The following is a 23,336-nucleotide window of genomic DNA, read 5'->3' on the forward strand; positions in this document are numbered from 1 at the left end:
CCCTCAACTTTTGTATATATATAAACAGCTTTCATACCAAGAGGAATTTGAAGCTACATCCTTCCTTCAGAAATTCATCACACGTTGGTGAAACTATAAATGGACGATCAAGCCTGCTTTCTATTGCACATGAGCTGTAACCAGTTATAGGAATTAAAGCCTTAGCACTTTAGTCAATTGCTCACACAGAGGTATGCAATACAGACTGCTGCATATGTTTAGCTTATACAAAAAGTCCTGCAGGATCAATTTAAAGAGGTTTTAGAGATAAAGTTTTTTTCCCATACGTCTATCAAAAGGTAAAACAAACCCGTAGACAGGTTTGTAAAAGCTAACTAGCAGGTTAAGAGACATGCCATACATCAAGACACAAACAGGTGCATAGCATACATAAAGATTCACAGGAGTACTGTACATTTTACACACACACAAACAAATGGACGAATGCGAAAGTGAACTCACAAACAATCAGGGAATGATTAAATGATTGAATTTGAAAACACAGAGATCTTGGAGCCTCCGAAAACAGAAAATGCTACTCCATCCTTTCTGTATTCCAAGAATAGAAATGTCCAGAACCTGAGTACCACATACAGAAGCTAAAAGACAAAATCATTGAATCAAATACATCATACCAGCACATCATAAAAGACCACTTATTTGGCACAAAAAAAATGTTTCCTGTGTAATTCGGTTTTAGGAGAAAATGCGATCGACAAGAAGTGAGTGCATAAAAGAAAGAGAGAGAGAGAGAGAGAAAGACAGAAAGAGCTGTGTGTGGGAGTCAGAAAATTGGACCACCATCTGTACAGGATATTAGTGAGAATGTATTGAAAGTGGGTCACTATAAATTGTCAATTCACCTTCATATATGAAAAAATGAGTGACATCTGTACACGGTTTCTTGTAAGCACTCACATTATTCATTTAAAGGGAAATAATGCTGACCTAAATATGAATCAAATTTCATTCTTGTAAAATCCATTTAAACTATATAAACGTATTTTGCAAATAATATAATACAAATCTTGGTAACACTAAGGTTGTATTTATAAACATTAGTTTATTAACATTTACTAATACATTATTAAAATAAAAAGTTGTAACATTAGCCATTTGAACTACCATTAAAGGGACATTCCACCTCCCTGAAAACACGCTCATCCTCCAGCTCCCCCAGAGTTCAACATCCGACTTCCACCGTTCCGGAATCCATTCAGCCGATCTCCGGGTCCGGCGCTACCACCCCCAGCATAGCTCAGCACAATTCATTGAATCCGATTAGATCATCAGCATCGCGCCAAAAAACAACCAACGAGTTTCAATATTTTTCCCATTTAAAACACGACTCTTCTGTAGTTACATCATATACCAAGACCGACGGAAAATTTAAAGTTGTGATTTTCTAGGCAGATTTGGTTAGGAACTATACTCTCAAATCTGCGCAATAATCAAGGACTCCGCTGCTGCAACATGGCCGCAGCAGGCGCAGTGATACTACACATTGCCCGAAAATAGTCCCCTTGGTTACTTTCAATTGCAGGGGACTATTTTCGGGCAGTGCGCAACATCACCACGCCTGCCGCAGCCATGCCACAGCAGCAAAGTCCTTGATTATTACGCAAATTTGAGAGTATAGTTCCTAACCAAATCTGCCCAGAAAATCACAACTCCAAACCCTCCGTCGGTCTTACTTTAGTACACAATGTAACTACAGAAGAGTCAAGTTTCAAATAGGAAAAACATCGAAACTCTTCTGCCACCTTTCTGCGCGATGCCAACGGTCCAATCAGATTCACTGGACCGTGCCAAGCCATGCCAAAAGTGCCAGCGCCAGACCCAGAGATCAGCCGAATGGACCCCAAAACGGCAAGAATCAAACGCTCAACTCCAGGGGAGCTGGAAAACGAGCACATCTTCCAAAAAAGTGAAATGTCCCTTTAACAATTGTACTGGCATTAATAAATGCTAATAAACTATAAGCTAGTTCATGTTAGCGAATGCATTTATTAATGTTAACAAATAAACCCTATTGTAAAGTGTTACCAAAATCTTAAGCACTCATGTATTTGATAAAATGTGCTGTTATAGCGCTCGCACATTATTTTCTAAAAGATGTCTTCGCCAGGCAGATGTAAACAAGGCGTACTGTTGTGGACCAAGTTAATCTGTGCCGTGAGGGACGGTGTTGACATTGAATGGCAGTTCACTTTCGTTCCAGCGCTAAACATTGTATTCAGATCCTACCCTCAAATTGGCTTGTCTGTTTTGAGTGAAACTGACTCTCTCTCCTTTCACATCAACAAACGCTTGTTCGATGCTGTGCCGCGTGTTCGCGTCTGTGTGCGTTCCTGTTTTCCAATGCTGACTGACAAATAGGCCTTTTGGAATGCGTAGACTCGTAAACAATGACACATTCTGTTCCAAATCTATTCCAAAAGACAAAACACAGTGACACAAGAGCCCTGCATCCCGTGCAATCTCGACCCGGGATCTGCGACATTCACAAACATGGAGAATAAGCCCTGTTCTGGATAGAATTGCATTTTTGTCAAAGAGACCTTTTTAGCATTAGTGTTTAGTAGACACATAAGGCCCTTTTAATCACACTTCTACACCGTGTGTGTGTTTGTGTACGTGCATGTTTGTTGATACATTGAGAAAATATTAATACGAGGTCATATTTCTCACTATGCTCTGATGGATTGGGTTAAGAATTGCACGTGAACATTTACAAAGTGCAAAAAGGCAAGACTCCACAGCTATTATTTTTTTTACACATGTACAACATTATTATGGCGACACATTGTGTCAATGCCATCAGTGATTTTAGCTTTATAAGGTGGAGTTAGTATCAGCATCATTCGTCCTTGCTGTGTGTTCATATGAGCTTGTAGCATCACTGGTACTTCAAGGTCCGTCTTTCAAATAAGCCTGGTTAGGTGTTGATCATTTCCAAAATCAACGTATTGTATTTAGCATTAGTGAAAGGTCACAGGTAAGATCGAAAAAACGAGATAAAGAGAAGAGCGACTAAAAATAGACCAGGATCGTGTAGTGAACTGTTACTATGGTGAAGTTGATTCATGTGATACTGAAGAACGATGACGTTCAATCGAATAATCCAGGTCTAGGTCATGGATCTGCTTAAGGGCTTGGAAATGTCTGAATGGAGAAGTGCAGACGATGAGGAAAGCTTCAGAGTCACTTAGGAGGTGGGCGGCTCATCCTCGTCCAGGTCCTCCAGCTCGACTTCTCTACCAGCCTCTCCACTGCTCCCTTTTCTGAGAGAAAGAAGAGAAAATTATGAATTACTGTCTTTCCAAATCAGTCAAGCGCAGGGAATAGTTTGCGACTATTCGCATAAAGTCTGGCCATTTTGAAGCTTATTCTGACCCTTTTAAACAGTAAAAGACTGTCTGATTGACATGTAAAGTGACCAACCACAGTTTGTTGTGTTGTTTAAAGTTGGTAAATCTAAAAAATAGTGAAAAATAAATTACTTTTTAAAGGAGACAGAGAATGAAAAACCATTTTTACCTTGTCTTTGTTGAATAATGGTAGTCTACCCACATTCACAAACATACAAAAAGTGCTAAACATGCTAAACATCTCAGTCTCATAGAAATTCCTCTTTTAGAAATGTCAGCCAGAAAACAGCCCAATCTGAAAAATTGATGCTTATGACATCACAGGCATCTAACTGCCCCTCCACTTTAAAATAATTGCCTACATTTTTTGAGTGGCAGCAAAGTCAGCCAATCAGTAATGAGATTGCAAGTTAAGCCAGTAGGGGGAGCCAAATAGGTGCAAAACCACTTGTTTAAAATCCACCACCCTAATAGAGCTTTCTTAGAGAGGTTTTTAGGAAGCTTCTAAGGCATTACAGACCCAAACAAAAAAATTTTTGTCTACATGTCACATCACAGAACAAGGATAAATACTCCATTCAATCATTCTATGTCACCTTTAAATTATCTTATTTTTTCATAAATATTGAAGTACAAAGAAAAACAAGGAACATTGTCAATTAACTTTATATATAAAAGATAAAGTAGCAATGTTCAATCAAAAAAGATTCCTCCTTGTTTGCCTGAACCTGAAAAAGATGCCACATAGTAAGCAAGAATTTAAAGGGTATATATCATGAAAATCTGACTTTTTCTTCCATGTTTAAGTGCTATATTTGGGTCCCCAGTGCTTCTATCAACCTAAAAAATGTAAAAAAAAAAAAAAGATCAACCCAGTAACTTAGTTTTTATGTAAACCATTCTCTGCAAGCATGTAAAAAATAGGTAATTGAAATTTGGCTCCCCTTGTGATGTCAGAAGGGGATAGACCACCCCTTAATCTGCACTATCCAACCACAGCACTGCCATAGAGACAGAGCGCAGCGCGTCATAACCTGAAAACCACGCCGACCGGGGGGGAAAGCAATCCAACCGTCTCCATTGACTTTGTATTGCGAGAAGCCGCCTCCTTGTCATTTCTGGCTTATAACAAAAAACGGAATAATGCCTAAAAGCTGCTGTGTGACAATATGTACAGCTAACAACCCAAAGAACCCAGAAATAAGTTTTTATAAGCTGTCGAGCCGTAAAACCCAGCTTTTAAGGAGAATAAAGTGGATCGCCGACTACGTTTCCCCCTATTGGACGCAGTTTTAGGAGTACTATGAAAAGTTGCCTGTTTCCATTTCTGTGTCTTTAAACGCTCATTAAATTAAAAATGTAAAGTATTTGTATCTTTTGTGTAGTTGACCCGTAACTTAAGCTGAATATACCATATTTTCCAGACTATAAATCGCGTTTTTTTCATATTTTGGCTGGTGCTGCGTCTTATTCTCAGGGGCGCCTTGTAAGTCTGTATGAATTAATATTGACATTTATGAGGCAAGAGACAAAATTACCATCTACAGCCGCGATAGTCCGCTATATATATGTTATTTCATCTGACTGACACATTTTTGATTGGTGCGACTTATACTCCGACTTATAGTTCGGAAAATACGGTACATGTATAGTTGATCCTGGTGCCATCCTGTATGTGTAGTGAAAAACTGTGCACCCTGACTCTCACCCAATGAGAATGTGTGAAATATACATCAAAATGTCAGTGAATTGTCAGTGGGTGTCAGAGACTATCTAGCAGCAACACTGATGCACATTTCTGACCACACTGACATAAATAACAGGAAACTGAGATGCACATGGGTAGGTATATTTTGAACAATGAGCAGACACGTCCTTAAAGACACAACAGCACATGACACATAATGGGATTCAATGAAAGACCAGGACACAGGATGGATGTTTTACAGGGATGGATTCTCGTAACAATGTCACCCAATTCTGTTACAGCCGAAGAGAAATGGCACGCAAGAGCAGGATGGAGGTTGATATGATTCAGACTTTCACTGACCCATGGGAATGTAGAGGGCAGGGAATCTGATAGAGGGCTTGAGTGACAAATGACAATTTGCAACCGTCACTACAAGTTTACCTTAACGAGGGCTGGAGTCTAAAAGAGGGACGAAACGGCCAAGAATCCCTGCAGCAGAGAGAGACAGAGATAGGAGGAAATATACACAGTGTGTCAGAGCTCAGAGGATTTAGGAGGAAAGTGATGCAAGTGTTATGTCAAAATAACATTTCAGTTAGTTAGTCAGAGCGTGAAGAATAGTAAAAGAATAAGAATAGTCAAGAATACTTTATTATATACATACACATACTATAGTATACCATGGATACTTAAATACGGACCTCTACTATTGTACAGATGGTTATCATATTTCTATAAAAATTCTCATATGAAATAAGAATTGTTCATGGCAGGGCTAAATTAAAAACAACCCTTATAATTCAAAATTCCTCGTCTTTTTTTTAGTATTTTCCAGATATTGCATGTTGAATGTAAACTTTATAATGCAACTATATAATGGTATATACAGTATTCTAACCCAGTGGTGAGGCTACAAAAGGGCTAGGTTGGCACTGGCCCACTCAGATACCCGGCTGGCCCACCCAATCAGAAGAGACACAAAATATTTTTGTGGAAAAGCCGAAGAATCACGCATAAATTATATAAATATCTTTAATAATAATCACTTCTAAACCTTGTAAATGTTAACATTTAAGCCATTTAAACTATTTGAGCGCAAGATGTTAAAGTGAGCCGTTTTCTGTTCACATAGAATACTCATATAGACACACACTCATAAGCACCCGCACAGAGACGCTATTTTAAAAAGCAGGCAAACACAAAATCTCTATGCGCTTGACAGGAGACATGCATGCAAAATTATCTCGAAATCCCACAATCTTGTATGAAGCCCCTAAGGGGACATGGAGCAAAAATGTAATAAAGTTTAGTTTCGCGTGCGCATGCGATAGTTTCACGTGCGCATAAAAATTCTGTTTGATAAGATAATCTGTAGAACCATCAAGATAATCGGGACATAGCTAGGATTGTCGGAATGGGGGAAATCAGCCCCAACTCAGCCTGATTATCTTTTGGTGTTCACCCAGCATAAATCAGTGGCGGCCGGTGACTTCTTTTTCGAGGGTGCACGAAGTTCGTCACAACATGTATTTAGCCCGTCATATGTGTGGCTTGTCATTTCAAAATGTGTTCGGCGCGTCATGTAAACTTATGTGCATCACGTGTGATGTCAAAATACAAGCCTGCTGCAGACACGTCTATTCGCACATAGTTGGACGCTTGAACATTTGAGTTAACTTGCTTCATCGCATGTGAAAGCTGCGCGTGAAATTCTAGTCATTCGAGAAATTCATGCAGAAATTGGCGTCATGGGAGGGCAGGGTCCGAAATTAACTTTTTGGCTCACCTGCCACGGGGACTGGTAGATGAAAAAATCCACCAGCCAAGCATATTTTTTACCGGCCAGAATAATAAACAGCCTTTTTTGTCACAAGTACATTAATTTCATTTGCTGTATTCATGGCAGGGCTCGCAAAATTTCAAAATCCCTGGTAGCCCTTCGGGCAGGCACTCTTCAGTTTTTGGTAGCCCGCATAAGAAATACATTACTTTTAATGTAGAATATTAAGACAAAACATCTATCAAAACACATATCAATTTTCAGTACATATCAATCATCAGTACAAATTTTTCTTCTAACCGAAGTGAAATATCTATTTATCATATTCTGAATCTAAAATATTAACTGAAGTCACAGATAAGAAAATGCCACTTGACTTTGTGGGCATAGCACAGGCTTATTCAATTAGTTTTACCACAGGCCAAATTTTGCCAATACAAAGCCAATAGCCTCTAATCACAATGTTTAATCTGCTATTCTTGTTGTTTTGATGCTGTTGTTTTTTAACAAACAAAAAGACTGGATTTCCATGTAAACCAACCTTTCCTGCTCATCCCCACAACAGATATCCTCACCATTTAAAAGTGGTTTAGTGGGTCACAAAACTCACAGTTTGGATCATCCAGTTAGAGATTGGATCTTTTTTCGATCAGAAAAACAGGGGTTACTGTCGCTTTAAGAGCGATTGAGAGTCACTCTCTTCACTGCCCGTATAATCTACATCACTTTAAAGCTTGCTGCGAGAGATTTAATTTTCTTACGTGAGGATAGTAATGACTGACAGGACGAAGTTGGAGGATTTGCCCAACAAATCCATGACAAATCATTACGGATTGCTTCCTGTACTGCGTCTTTTCGCGCGATCGCGAAAGTGAAAGTAAAACTCGAGCGCGTGCTCAAACGTAATTTAAATACACAATGCTTGAATTTCATACACCAATATTACCCTTCCAAATCTGTGCAAGAATGCATAAGCATTTAAATATATTTTTTTCCTCCCTATAAGTCAAGATAGCCCGACGGGCAGGGCGGGGATTCATTTTGATAGCTAATATGCAGCAGATAGCTGCAGACCGCAAGTTACCTGCAGTTCTAGCTTGAAACAGACCGTCTCTAGTGCGAGACTTGGAGCGTAGAGACGTTCAGTGGCTAGCTCACCTCGTTCCCAGATTAGTTACTGGCAAACACATTATATTGCATTAATATTTTGGTATGAAAATCACCCGCCAGTGTGGCGGGTAGCCTTTTGAATTTAGTCGCCAAACGCAAAATCTACCCGCATTTGGCGCTTGGCGGGTGTTAATTTCGGACCCTGTGGGAGGGGCTTCTGCGACTCCGCTGAGACTCTGCCACTCTGCTCGCTTCCTATAATCACGTCACTACTACAGCAAGGTCCTGATTGGTTAACGTGGTGCGGAAATCCGTTGTTCGGATTTTTCAACTTGCGCATTTCCCGCAGCACACTCAATAGGCTTTATGCCCAGCTGCACTACTTCCTGAACTTCAGCCAGCTCCTTGTTTCCTGTCTGCCATTATTGGCCAACTGATTAATCCAGGTGTGTCTGATTATTGTTGTTGTTGTGACTACTGAGGTCAGGCACACCTGGATTAATCCGCCTGTCCAACAATGGCAGACAAGAAACAAGGAGCTGGCCGAAGTTCAGGAAGCAGTGCAGCTGGGCACAAAGCCCATTCGCGCGGAACGCGCCACAGGATGCCTAATCGCGTCTTTGCATTGACTTAACATGTAAATCACTTGCACTTGCCGCGTCTACCGCGTCTGGTGTAAAACCTGCATAAAAGGTTTATGAGAGACGCTCGGGTTTGACAGATACTCGCTTAACTCGCGTGTAATCAGGGTTTAGTGTTAAGTTAGTGTCTTGCGAGTATTTTGTGAACACAAACGTCTCTTCTATCATAAATCCTTTCAACCGTGTGCAGCAGGCTTGTATTTTGACAAGAGGCTTGATGCACATAGGTTCACACATATTTTGAAATGACGAGCAACACACGACACTCCAAACACATATTTTCAATCTGCACCTCTCAGAAGAGAAGTCACCGGCTGCCATATTTCTTTATCTTATTTTATTTTCCTTATTTCCTTTTTTTGCTGATCTGTAAATTATTCGATCCATGACTCAAACTACGTAATAATGTTGTCCGTTTAACCACTGCACTGTAAATTCTGCTGGGTTGTTTTTAGACCAATACTGGGTAAATATTGCACAGAACACATGTTGGGTTATAAATAAACCTATAAACCCATTGCATTCAAATAACCCAGCAAAAGTTTTCTTTATTAACCCAACATGTGTTCTGCCAAACATTTACCCAGCATTGGGTGGAAAAACAACCTAGCAGAATTTAGAGTGTACTATATTGTAATGTTATGTAATTTAAGAGTATAGGCATTATGGTCCACCCTATTTCACAGAGGTCCACTCAGTATAACATTTCTGGCTTCACCACTGCGGTAACCTCTAGTTGACTGCATAGCATCAATCCACTACAGCCTTAGAAATCTCATCTAGAGACAAATGCCACGCACGTTTGTCCAGCACGGACAGTGTTTAACCTCTGTATTTGACAAACAACAACGACAAATATTATAAAGGCAAGCACAGTCTGTGCTTTATGAGAATACAAATGGTTCCCCACACTTCTGGTGCTCATTCAGTGACTAAAAACTGTAAAGATTTTAAAGATGCTCAGGGCGAGTTTCATCAAAAACAACAAATGCCTATTTCATGTGCCAATTTCCCAGGCAATGATGTTTCGGTGATGTTTATAGCTGTACACTGTGTCCTAACCAAGCAAAACACAATTTTGCAGCATTCAGTAATTCTTGTCCACACCGTAAGCAAAATGCTTTTGTCATTTGTTGTTATCACTGCTGCTGGTTATGACAAAACTCAGATGGAACAGAAACAATTTACTGCCTGTTGCTGTATTGTATCAAACAGAGTCAAAACAAATTACTAAAGCTGTATGCCTTGAAAGGCAAAGGTAATTTTAGTGGTGTGTGACTGAAAAAGAAAGAGAGGGAGAGAGAGATGGAGAAAGAAAGAGAGATGATCTATCTATCTATCTATCTATCTATCTATCTATCTATCTATCTATCTATCTATCTATCTATCTATCTATCTATCTATCTATCTGATAACAAAGGTTACCGGTAAGTGTTCAGGAAGTGTTGTATTCAACCTGACACTGAATTATGGATGACATGTAAATAAGTACCACTGGCAGTTACATATTTAAAGGGACTCTGGTGTTGTCACAAATATGATATTATATTCTTTCAAATGGGGGCGCTGTTTCTTTATGGTAGGATGAACATGCAGGCTGGGAAACAAATGGCTCATAAAAAATATGGAGGGAAATAAAAAAAACTGTCTGCCTCCAGCAGAAAGCAAGCAGTCAATGGATTGCTTAGTCACTGCATCAATCCATTTCATTTCAAGGTTTTTACCTTGTTAGGAGGAGGGAGAGGTCACACCACACAAACATGTAACAGATAATCAATGACCTTTAAAACCTGACTGGCTGAAATGTGAAATCACTTACATGTATGTAAGACACCTTAAGCATAATACAACCTGAAACAGAGCAAGTGAGCACATATATTTGCAAGGTTATTTGTCTTTAGGTTTATGCAGGACGCAACAGAGATAATCAAACTGTTTTTATTGATCGAGGACATTTGGCAGACAGGCAGTGACAATCTGCCTATTATTCTTATAGAGAGGACGAATCAGCTGTTCTTGTTCAGAGACACTTTAATGTTAGAGAAATAGTTGAGTGGGGGTAAAAATGACTTCATGGAAACACTTAATGTCAGTTTAATGGCCAGACATATTATGTGGTTCAAGCGAATAATAGCTTCTTTGAGAATGACTGTCACCCAGAGAAACTGAAAGTGGTGTGAACGTATTAGAAATACAGCACGAACAATAAAAAAGATTTGGAAAACAGTGTTCATGTACTTGTATAGCATAGAATTAACCATGAAATTTCCATTTACACATTTGGAATGTGATCGGAAGATCGGTCTGGGGTTTCTGCGTTGAGGAGCTACTATGCTAGACCCAAAGCTGGTGGAACCAATCAAATTGTCAGGGCGGGCTTTATACGATGATGGACAGATGATCAACAGTAACGTAATGAACCACGTCACCAAAGAGCGCGTGTGTTGAATCTGTTTACAACGAAATGGCTGCCGCTGTAGAATTCAGATGTGTGGATTCTGACATTGAGTCTGTTCTAAAAGATATCGACAGAGCATTGATTTAAAAGAGGAACAGAGAAACGCGAGCAGGCATTTGTTGATGTTTTTGCCGTCCTTCCTACGGGATTCGGCAAAAGTTGGTCGCAACTGAAACTGGTATCAAGGCGATGCAACTCGGCGTGCATGACGAGATGGATATAATTAGCGGTTGTTGCCAGCTTCTTTTCGGAAGCCCGGAATCGTGGTTGCTGAATAAGTGGAGGGACATGTTAGGCTCCAATATTTTCAAGCCAACGTAATGGGTATCGTCGTAGATGAAGTTCACCTAATGGTAAGAGATAGTCTTACTGTATGACTTAGTAAATACTTAATCTTGTGATATAAATGAAATGTTGTAAACATAGTAGGTGTTGATGTACGTTGCTAACTCAGACTTAGTATAATCACAATGTTAGTATCATTGTAGCAAAATAACTAGCAGTTCGGTCAGGCTGCAAAAGACGTAACGTACGTCACACACTCCGTTGCTCTGATTGGTCGTAGGTCTATCCAATTGAGTGCAGAGGCATTTTTCGGTTGAGACACGCCTCATAATTATAGCTCAATGGAGCGGTATCAGACTCAAATTCTGACTAGAATTGAGTATGACAACGTCAGGCTACTAATATTTGACAATATCTGAAAAATATATTAAAAAATATTTTTCCATTTATATATATATATATATATATATAATGTCTCGTGGAGTGTCACGTCACACCCCTACTGCACATATATTGATGTATAAATTAAGTATTAAGTATTAAATTAAGTATAACTTGAACGCACTTAAGTTGATTTTCACTTAAGTTGTCTACTAAATACATAGAATACAATAAAATATACACTAAAAGGCAATGCTGTCTAAACACATATTTCTCTCAAATCTCATCTCATCTAGAAAAGACCATATAAATGATTGAAAATGAAATCTAAATGATTGATAAGTGAGTTGGAGTCAGCCTCTTCTCTTCAGGGCGCTGCGGAGGAGAAAGTTCTAGACAGAAATTGTACCAAAGCTTTCAATGCCTGCACTCGTACTGCAAGAGGAAAAACTGACTGAATCATGCTACTATGGAAACGTATGTTGGCAGTTTCCAAGTAATGGGGGACTATTAGCACACCTTCCTGTTCAAACAAATAGACATGACGTTGGAAAATCATACTGTGACCTTGAATGTGAGAGTGAAAAACCAAAGAGATGTGATGTTTAATAGATTTCAGCCTCGTAAAAGCCCCCGTAAGGAAATGAAGGGTCATTCGGATATGTATGGCAATATTGTGGATTTACAGTTTGTTTTGGGGTATGGGCGGCGGACAGAGAAACAGGCTCAGATAAAAAGTGCAATAGGCCACTTACATGAGCAGACTGCCCGGTGCAGACATGGATCTCTCTTCTCTCCTGCTTGGACACTCAAAGGGATTCCCAAAGGAACGCTTCCTTAACATAGCTTTGACCAATATCTACAATATAGCATAAAGGAAAGGATAGGCATATTTTAATGCATAGAAATCATTTTCTATGTACGCATACGGTATTGTGCAAAAGTCTAAGGCCACCAGCATCTTCATTGTTTTGGCAAATTTTTAATGATCATCCATATTTACAAACAGAAAATCCATGAGATATGTACAAAACACGAATTTCAGAACAAAAAGACTTTAGTATTTAGTGTGACGTTCCTTGGCCCTAAGCACATCTTGAACTCTTTTGAGGAGACTAAAGTCATTGAATTAGAATTATCTCATATCACTCCCTGGTTAAATACGGCGTACCGCAGGGATCAGTTTTAGGTCCTATCCTGTTCTCGTTATATATACCTCTAGAAGGCATCATCAGGAAACATAACATAAGTTTTCACTGCAATGTGGATGATACCCAGCTTTACATCTCCTCTCATCCTAGCAAGACACAACAGTTCTGTAAACTAACATACTGTATTAGCGATATAAGTGACTGGATGGCACATAACTTCCTTATGCTAAACTCCAATAAGACAGAGATACTTATTATTGAACCGAATCGCTTAAAACAAAATATGTCAGATTACAAGCTGCACATAGATGGCTGCACTGTGGTGCCACCTTCCATGGTTAAGAACTTAGATGTGGTGTTCAACAGCAATTTATCCTTCGATAGTCATCTCTCCAACATCTGCCGCACAGCATTCTTCCATCTTAGAAATATCTAAAAAAATACGCCATATGCTGTCTGCATCAGATGCAGAGAAGCTTATTCACACTTTAATGACCTCTAGAATAGACTATTGTAACTCGTAACTCTGGGGATGCTATGCAAATCAGGTAAACAAGTTTCAGCTAGTTCAAAACGCTGTTGCAAGGGTGTTTACCACATAAGCCCAATTCTGGAATCTTTACACTGGCTACCAGTCAAATATCGCATACAACAATAAATGGCCTAGCACCCTCGTATCTTAGACAATTAATATTAGAATACAATCCATCACGTACACTGCAACTAGCGCATTTTTGCCGCCTTTTCCACGTCTGGGGTGAACGCACAGTAAAAAGCCGCCAGGTTGCTGCTATTGCTCAAAACTAAGGGGAGGTCACAGTAAACACTTAACACTTTATCTTATAATTTAACTATTTGTTTTTAATACTACATACAAGTTTCCTATATTTTCTGGTTGTATTCTAATAAAGAGGAATAATTATATATGTTCTCTAAACTATTGCAAAAACAACAAATCTAAAGATGGCACGACTTTTAAGCTGTACTTAAATATACATACTCACCACAGCAGACAGGCTGGGAACAAACTTCACAGAGTTCTGCACCTCTTCTTCAGTGACTTCCACCACGGTGCAGTGCTCTTCTTCTAAAGGCAATTTATCTGCACCATTCTGAGTTACCCAGGGGTCCACCTGTAAATGGAAACAAATGGATATAAAATAACACACATATATAAATGCACACACCAACCCTTAATCATTCATCATTTCCTCTATCAATCAATCCAAACAGGACACAATTAAAGCAATGTAATGTTTGTCCTAAAAACATCAGGTTAGTATGGAGTAGATGGAGTTAATGTAGGGCACGCAGCTCTGATTAACGTGCGCTCTGGGGACCGCCGCTTAATGGAAGATTTTCTGGGTAATGACATGCAGACCGGAGTCTCTGATGGCCGAGAGCGTGTGTGCTAATTATTCACACGCGCTGTCACGCTGACACAACAGATGGAAGTTTCCAGAACTGAACCAAAATCATTTTCTTTGGGAATTAGCTGATGTGTTTCTGTCCAAACACTTGTAGATTCTTCAGAAGCTTATATCTGACACATCGTGCCAAAAAACAACAACATCTTTGATAGAAACAACGCTAACATTGTGAGTCTGACCACGATAATGAGAACATCTTGCAGAGAAATCAAAGAAATGCGTATAGTGCAATATATGTGAGTTTGAGCAAGTTTGACTGCTATAGCATCCTGGATTGTAATGTAAATACAGACATTAAAAAAAAGGTAAAAACATGAACACGTGAATGCAGCATCTGAATACAGGGAACTATATGCAAGATAATCGCCGTCATTTATAAAGAAGATCGCATTTATGTATGAATCAAGATCGTGAGTTTATATAAAAAATTGCCTTAAAAGGGAATCGAACCCGGGTCGCCCATATCATAAGTCAGTGACACTAACACAGTGCCACAGAGTCACATAAAAGAAGTTGCTCTCTACATTCCTTAAGTAGACTCCAGCAAAATTCACGTAAAAAAAATTGTGTGGAGGAAGTGATGTATGCCGTAAAGCAGTCGAATTTTGTAGTTTTTTTGTGCTCTGGTTACTACCAGAAACCTTAAGTTTTAAAGTACGAGTAAAAGCGATACAGACCCCGTCAGGCTATGGTAGACATGTCATTCAACCTATTTAAAGTCGATGTACTATCACAAGGGTCTTAAAAATTTATTATGAAGGTTGAAAAATTACATGGTGTCGCTTTAAGGTGAAAATAAAAGTTGTGTGTTTAATGTATTTTTGTTAATGTTTAAATGCATAAACCAGCATAACTAAAAATGTTTCTGGATCAAATGAGATACCCTGCCTTTAAGGTGATTTTTCACCATTCTCAGAAAATGCTCCTCTGCGTCTAATGAAGTCTTACTTTGATCTCAGGAATGGTGATCCTGGTGTCTGGGTTTTTGTCCAGCATTCGTACGATCAGATTCTTCAGCCCCTCGCTTACAGCCGGCCTAAGAAATCACAGAAACACATGCTGAAGCAGTAAAGCCAAAACATCAATCACAGTTTCTGTAAACATCACGGGGGCTGAAAAACTGCACTGAACTAATGAATGTGTGAGATAAACATATATCATAAACAGTCAGAGATATATGAAATAATCATTCCAGTGCTTTTAACAGACAAAAAATAATAACTGATTCTACTGTATCATACAGCTTCAATGAAGAGAAATGAGAGATTACTTTAAAAGTGCAGTATTATGAAACAAGTGAGGTTAGGCTAGGGTTTCACTGTACTTAACTCAGCAAAAGGCTTTAATGGAATTAAAATAGGAGTGTCCATTCTGGCAGTACTGGTGCTGGCTATTCACACTTCACACTTTAAATACTCTCATTCAAACAGATCTGCACAGCATACACAAGCATACCAAAAAATCCTACACAGACAAACACCATTCATCAAACAACAGCGTAAACTCGCAGCTCTCTGACATTTTCTGGCTTTGTTATCTCTCTCCTGCAGGACACAGTTACTGTAGGGGGACTTACATCTCGGGAAACTCCACTGACTTGCTCTTGATCTTATTGTGAAGTGCCAGTATGTACTCATCAATAAATGGACACTGAAGGACAGGGAAGAAAAACAGAGGAGAGAAAGATTAGTGTTCAAAAATAATGCTGTTGAATGTACTCATCAATCCGTTGTTTTTATATATGTGTGTGTGTGTGTGTGTGTGTGTGTGTGTGTGTGTGTGTGTGTGTGTGTGTGTGTGTGTGTTTGTGTTTGTGTGTGTACCTGATAATTATCACGTTGTGGGGACCAATTGATGCATAAATCATTAGGATATTAAGTAAATATCATTTCACAAAATATTTTGTAAATTTCCTACCGTAAATATCTAAAAAAATTGCTAAGGACTAAATTTTAAGGCAGCTTTCTCAATATTTCGATTTTTTTTACACCCTCAGATTTCAAAATAAATGTATTTTGGCCAAATATTGTCCTCTCCTAAAACCATACATCAATGATGCATAAATCTGAATTTCAAAAAATTACCATACAGTACATATATATAGTATATGAAGAGTTCCAAAACGCAATAAACGCTATTAAAAAAAATTAGTTACCGCCAAAATCAGTATTATATCAGGTCAGTATTAAAAAGCCAATTCTTTATTTTACGCAAAACCAATGTCCGCCGTGTAATTCTATCATTTTTTCTCTCTTTTTTCCAAACCGCGACAAACGCCACTCCTCCTTCTCTGCAGAATGCAATGAATCCCCTTAACCAATCACAGCACACCATTCCACGCATTATAAACAACAAAAGCGGCGCTATGAATACACATAGAATCCTAGTTTTCCTCATCTACTTTGTACTTCTTGATCAAAAACAAACAAAAACAAAATAGTAATTTTGATGACATTGATAAACATGTGGCGGTTTTCTGTGGTGGGGAAGAAACGTAAGCCAACAAAATCAAATAATTACGTGAGAGGCACTCGTGCGAAGAAAAAATGCTGGATGTTGCTTGTTCTCACAAGACAGCATTAAGCTTCTGTCATGCTAGGACCAAAACATTTTACAGCTGATCGCTGTCAAAAACGTTCAGCGATGACCTCCCAAGGATGACCGCAGCAATGACAGTGTTATTAATATGACAAAGTAAGTGTTTTGATTAATGCAATTAATGTTTATTTTTTTAATCAGTGTATACCACTAAGGCACTAAGGGGCCTAAAGTGTGCCAAGAAAACATCCCTCACACCATTACACCACCAACACCAGCCTGCACAGTGGTAACAAGGCATGATGGATCCATGTTCTCATTCTGTTTATGCCAAATTCTGACTCTCCCATCTGAATGTCTCAACAGAAATCGAGACTCATCAGACCATGCAACATTTTTCCAGTCTTCAACAGTCCAATTTTGGTGAGCCCGTGCAAATTGTAGCCTATTTTTCCTATTTGTAGTGGAGATGAGTGGTACTCAGTGGGGTCTTCTGTTGTTGTAGCCCATATGCCTCAAGGTTGTGCATGTTGTGGCTTCACAAATGCTTTGCTGCATACCTCGGTTGTAATTTCAGTTAAAGTTGCTCTTCTATCAGCTTGAATCAGTCGGCCCATTCTCCTCTGACCTCTAGCATCAACAAGGCATTTTTGCCCACAGGACTGCCGCATACTGGGTGTTTTTCCCTTTTCACACCATTCTTTGTAAACCCTAGAAATGGTTAACCAGTAACTGAGCAGATTGTGAAATACTCAGACCGGCCCGTCTGGAACCAACAACCATGCCACGCTCAAAATTGCTTAAATCACCTTTCTTTCCCATTCTGACATTCAGTTTGGAGGTCAGGAGATTGTCTTGACCAGGACCACACCCTTAAATGCATTGAAGCAACTGCCATGTGATTTGTTGATTAGATAATTGCATTAATGAGAAAATGAACAGGTGTTCCTTATAATCCTTTCGGTGAGTGTATACACACACACACACACACACACACACACACACACACACACACACACACACACAGTAGAAGCTTGCAGTGCACATACATGTACAGTGGAAGCTTACCTTGCCATATAAAAAACAGTAGAGGGTCACTCCCATAGCCCACACATCTAGTGCCTGCAACAAAAAAAGGAATTACACAAGATCTTCTGCTATGCTGGACAGTTCTGTGTAGACTGCTTGCCTGATTATGAACATGTCAATGTTAAACATGTCAATACTTTCTCACATCACAGTTGAATGAATGTGATGCCATGGTTTTGGGGTGGGAATAAATATTTGATGACAAATCTGTTAACTAAATCTAAATGTTTTAGCGACAGATTACGTTTTAGGAGAGTTCACATGCTATGATGCTGTGAGAGACTCAGGTATAAATTAAAAACATTTTTTTTTACAACCAGGCAGTGCCATTAACTTCTGCCTTTAATGAAAACACCTTAATTTACTTGATGCTGACTGACTCTGGTGGCCTCTCTGTATCACTGTTATTTCACCACCAATGGCAGCTCATTTGCACATGACATTCACACACCCTACGGCACAGACCCTATTAAATGCAGCAAAAACATAATCACAGACACAAGTTACCTTTCCGCTAAAACTCTTGCGGTTGTCTGACAACGTCTCTGGTGCCATGAAAGCAGGAGTGCCAGCAGTGCTGGAGAGTAAGGCGTCGCTGCCTTCAAACTGGTTACTGACCCCAAAATCAGCAATCTTGACATGCCCGTCATCTCCAAGTAACAAATTTGATGGTTTGATGTCCCTGTGGACGATCTTCTGGTAGTGCACTGAAAAAAATAAAGAGTTGAGGGTTACATCTTTGCTTATGCATAATAATATTGAGATGATTACATCCCAGAACAAATCCATAGAATTTGGAAAAATTCCAGAATTTTATCACAGATTTGGCAGATTTTTAAATTAATGTTTTTTATTTATTTGCAAGACAAGACGTTTTGGACGTTTGAGAAGTCAGATGCACTGTGATCAGTCATCTTAGCATAATAGCATGTAATATGAACACAATACATATTGTACATGCAGTGACCTTAAAACATTTGGAGCCACTGACTTCTTACTGATTGAGACAAAATATCAAAACAAAAATTGAAATTCATTGTACTCTTATAGGTCCAAAAATAAACAACGGATCCTGAACTATTTTGTAGTGAAATTAAAACTATAATATTTGAATTGTGTGTTTCAGAAAAGCAATAAGGTACTCGAGGCTAGTGCTGTATGGTGAATATGTCATGACTGAAGGGGTTGCACAGTGGCCTTTAGCTGTGACTTATTCCAGGGTACAGCACAGCTTCTTGTACCTTATTGCTTAGTTGTATCATTAAAATGTAACAACTTCTATGATTAAATTTATTTTAAAAAAAAATGTGCAATTGAGCAGTTATAAGCCATCATATTGACAGGTGTCCAAATGCTCTTCTAGGTCAATGTAAGTAAATGGATTTTGAAGGTGTAAACCCTGCTGAGAACACTAATAAACATCTAATAAGATACTTTATATAACATCTAATGAGGTAACCTAATTTAGGGTTACAAGGTTGAGCACAGCAAGTCAAGAGGTCTACAAAATCAAGTGTGAATCACACAAAATCTTTCTTTCTGCAGGAGACGCCAACTCAACTACAACAAAAGACATTCATTAGCAGACATTATTCAAGGTTCATGACATTTATTCAAGGTCACCCTGGCCCATTTAAACATGATTGAATTTGATTGGATAAGAGACACTTTCCCATCTCGAGTGGCCAATTAAAGTTTCCCTGACCAGGACTTCAGTCAGATATTATTATTGTAATATTTGATTAGACAAGAGCTACATCCAAGACAAGCATGTTAGTGAATAAGAAAACCCACTGAAAGGAACAACGCCGCATGCTCAATGTATAAGCAGGTTTTTGTATATATTATTTCATCAATGCTGATAATCAATGTATATCAATGTTGGCAGCACTCATGCATCAGTTTATTGACGCACACACAAGGAGTTCTTTGATCGACCCTTTGCGTGTCCTGTTCAGAGTGGAAACAGTCTTGAAAAACCTCTGTATGACCCTGGCCACTGTACTGTAACTCAGTTTCAGGTTGTTACTGAACTTCTTTAACCCTTTGGGCATTTTTGTGGAGAAAAACAAGTCTAATTCTCAAATCCTCAGAGAGTTCTTTGCCATAAGGGTCATGTTCAACATCCAGTGCACAGAGAGCACCAATTGTACTCCAGCACCAAATTGTAGATGCTCTAATACAAGATACACAAATTTGTAACATGAGCATTATGAATAGGACATGTGGCTTTGCTTGGTAATATACATCTATTATATCTAAATATTACCTATTTTGACATGATTTAATGTAGAAAAACAGAAATTCACAAAAAACGACTTTAGCTGGTTTAGATTGAGCTCCAGGATCATTTTTAAACACGAGCACACCACAAATTACGATACCGTCCAACACACAGAGTGGAGTCTATTGTAAACAGACTGATTTGCAGCAAATCATATAAATGGCCCGTTGCCATCCAGACAGTTGCCACAGTGAGCGTTGCCAAGTTAAAATGATTCAAATGAACTGAAAGCACTATGAACAAACACTCAACAATCAACTCAGCTTAGAATGAGAGACCAACTTATTTAACCATCATTATGCAATCTTTATTTCGCTGCATGAAAATATTCATTACATTTACAATATTCTAACTCCTCCGACAAATGACAGTAAACCAGAACGTGCTTTAGAAATACCACAAATTTGTTTTATCAAAAAACGATGATCTACCCCATGCAAACAGTAAATACACAAACAAGCTGACATGGCTGCTCGCTTCATTAGCATAAAAGGATATGTTAGAAGAACAAACACAGAGATGTTCCTCGAGACTGAGATCTTCGAGGCCTTTATTTTTACACCAGAAATGATGATTAATATCAACCAGTCAGCTGTAGGAGTTTGCTTCATTTTTCCTCCTGGGATTTCTAACTTCAGAGACTTTGTTATGAAACCATGTCAAGGTGGTCTCCTTAAAACCCATGAACTAAAAATGAAATTCAGCTCGGCCCAAGCAACTTCAACACAGCTTTTATAAAGAAGTAAGTGACTCACAGTATTCAATGCCGAGAATGATGTCTCTGAAGTAATGACGGGCCTGCTCCTCACTGAAGGGGCTGTCGGTGGGGACCTCCATTACAGGGCTGGTAAATAACACAGAGACACAGAAATGCAGCTTTATTATATGTTACTTTATGATAAAGAATTACAGTAAATTAAAGATTACAGACTGCGACAGCTAAATAAATCTGTCACTTCTTATACACAGAGTTGGTTATTTAAGAACATGACAACCACTTTCTACCACCAAATTCAATAGTGAAAAATTAAGTTAGTGTGGTTACATTCAATCTGCATAATGTGGAGAGAATTGAATTAGTTTTTAATGCAGTGTTGGCAAGACCTTGATGGTGGAGACATGTTTCTCTCTTCTACAGGAGTGTTACTAGCAAATTACAGGTGTTACTCACACAAAGAGAGTGTGTAATTTAAAAGCAGCAACATAAACACTTTTACACAGTGTGTAATTGCCAAAAAAACAATGCGAAAGTACCATCTGTGTGAACGCAAACACGTCCTGGAATATATCCCATATACAGTAGGGGATCTAGTAACATTAGTGTAACTTTTCCCGAAACCATCCTGTATGAACAAAATGCAAGGGGTGGGTCGACATAAGGACGTGTATGCCTCGCAACAGCTTATACCATGGGACTGTTGAATGCTTTATTCTGATTGGCTGAGAAATGTTCAATGGGTGTTGATTATTTTTCTGTAAACTTCACACTTAATCTGTCAAATGCCTTAAAAATAGACACCACAGCAATATTTGTAGTAACCGTGGTATAAGATAAATAATTTACTCCGGCCCTTTGAATTATTTGAAAATAATGCTCCGCTTTGCGTCGTATCGCATTACCACCTTCGGTGTGCATTATTTTCTTATAATTCAACGGTTCGTCATCAATTATTCCTTACATAATTTATCATTCACCTATCATGACACAGAAGTTTTAAAATCAGATCAACACTTATGACAAATGAGGTTGAGAAGCTCATCACTATCAGCAATCGTTCGCTTGATTCTTTCCCCGCCATTGACGAGTTAACTTGTCAATAAGTTAACCAAAGGCCAAACAGTAAAAACTGTATGTTTTGATCATTGCTCTGTATCTGATCTCTATCAAAAGTTCACAAAAATGCAATAATCTTAGCATTTTGCTCAAAATTAGCTATTTTTGAAGAAACCTACCCATATTTGCAAGCTTTGAAAAAGCAGAAGGTCTGTTCTTTCATTTAATATATTGTATGTTTATATATTTAAAGAAGAACATTTTCTGGAAGGCAGTAAGCTTTTCATAAAAAATTCTGGCTGGCAACTTCTTAAAAAAAAAACGCTGGCAGGGAAAGAGCTAATAGAACAGAAAATCATGCGATAGTTCAGGACAGTATCAGAAAATATGCACGTCCATGGTTTTAAGAAACTTAAGACGCTGCAGAAAAAATTCACCAACTGCATCAATATACACTCACCTGAAGGATTATTAGGAACACCATACTAATACTGTGTTTGACCCCCTTTCGCCTTCAGAACTCCCTTAATTCTATGTGGCATTGATTTAGCAAGGTGCTGAAAGCATTCTTTAGGAATGTAGGCCCTATATTGTTAAAATAGCATCTTGCAGTTGATGGAGATTTGTGGGATGCACATCCAGGGCATGAAACTCCTGTTCCACCACATCCCAAAGATGCTCTATTGGGTTGATATCTGGTGACTGTGGGGGCCATTTTAGTACAGTGAACTCCTTGTCATAATCAAGAAACCAATTTAAAAATGGTTTGAGCTTTGTGACATGGTGCATTATCCTGCTGGAAGTAGCCATCAGAGGATGGGTACATGGTGGTCATAAAGGGATGGACATGGTCAGAAACAATACTCAGGTAGGCCGTGGCATTTAAACGATGCCCAATTGGCACTAAGGGGCCTAAAGTGTGCCAAGAAAACATCCCACACACCATTACACCAACACCAGCAGCCTGCACAGTGGTAACAAGGCATGATGGATCCATGTTCTCATTCTGTTTACGCCAAATTCTGACTCTACCATCTAAATGTCTCAACAGAAATCGAGACTCATCAGACCAGGCAACTTTTTTCAGCCTTCAACAATTTTGGTGAGTTTGTGTAAATTGTAGCCTCTTTTTCTTATTTGTAGTGGAGATGAGTGGTACCCGGTGGGGTCTTCTGCTGTTGTAGCCCATCCGCCTCAAGGTTTGTGCGTGTTGTGGCTTCACAAATGCTTTGCCGCATACCTCGGTTGTAACGAGCCGTTACACCATTCTTTGTAAACCCTAAAAATGGTTGTGTGTGAAAATCCCAGTAACTGAGCAGATTGTGAAATACTCAGACCGGCCTGTCTGGCACCA

At 38.9% G+C, this 23,336-nt stretch overlaps 1 protein-coding gene across 2 annotated transcripts in view; it reads right to left on the bottom strand.

Annotated features, from left to right (window-relative positions):
- Nucleotides 1–1,782: 1,782 nt before the first annotated feature.
- Nucleotides 1,783–23,336, bottom strand: part of camkk1a (calcium/calmodulin-dependent protein kinase kinase 1, alpha a) — a 95,219-nt gene continuing 73,665 nt past the window's right edge. The window contains exons 9-17 of one of the 2 annotated variants that reach the window (XM_055199427.2): nt 20,964–21,052; nt 18,432–18,631; nt 17,904–17,957; nt 15,874–15,947; nt 15,246–15,333; nt 13,872–14,000; nt 12,472–12,575; nt 5,503–5,550; nt 1,783–3,284 (exon numbers count right to left, since the gene is read on the bottom strand). In XM_055199427.2, the coding sequence (XP_055055402.2) occupies nt 3,209–3,284; nt 5,503–5,550; nt 12,472–12,575; nt 13,872–14,000; nt 15,246–15,333; nt 15,874–15,947; nt 17,904–17,957; nt 18,432–18,631; nt 20,964–21,052 (862 nt within the window). In that variant the 3' untranslated portion in view covers nt 1,783–3,208. The remainder of the gene's footprint in view (nt 3,285–5,502; nt 5,551–12,471; nt 12,576–13,871; nt 14,001–15,245; nt 15,334–15,873; nt 15,948–17,903; nt 17,958–18,431; nt 18,632–20,963; nt 21,053–23,336) is intronic. The other variant, XM_055199428.2, reaches the window with a different exon arrangement.

The sequence above is a fragment of the Misgurnus anguillicaudatus genome, chromosome 22, assembly GCF_027580225.2.
Source record: "Misgurnus anguillicaudatus chromosome 22, ASM2758022v2, whole genome shotgun sequence".
Lineage (NCBI taxonomy): Eukaryota > Metazoa > Chordata > Actinopteri > Cypriniformes > Cobitidae > Misgurnus > Misgurnus anguillicaudatus.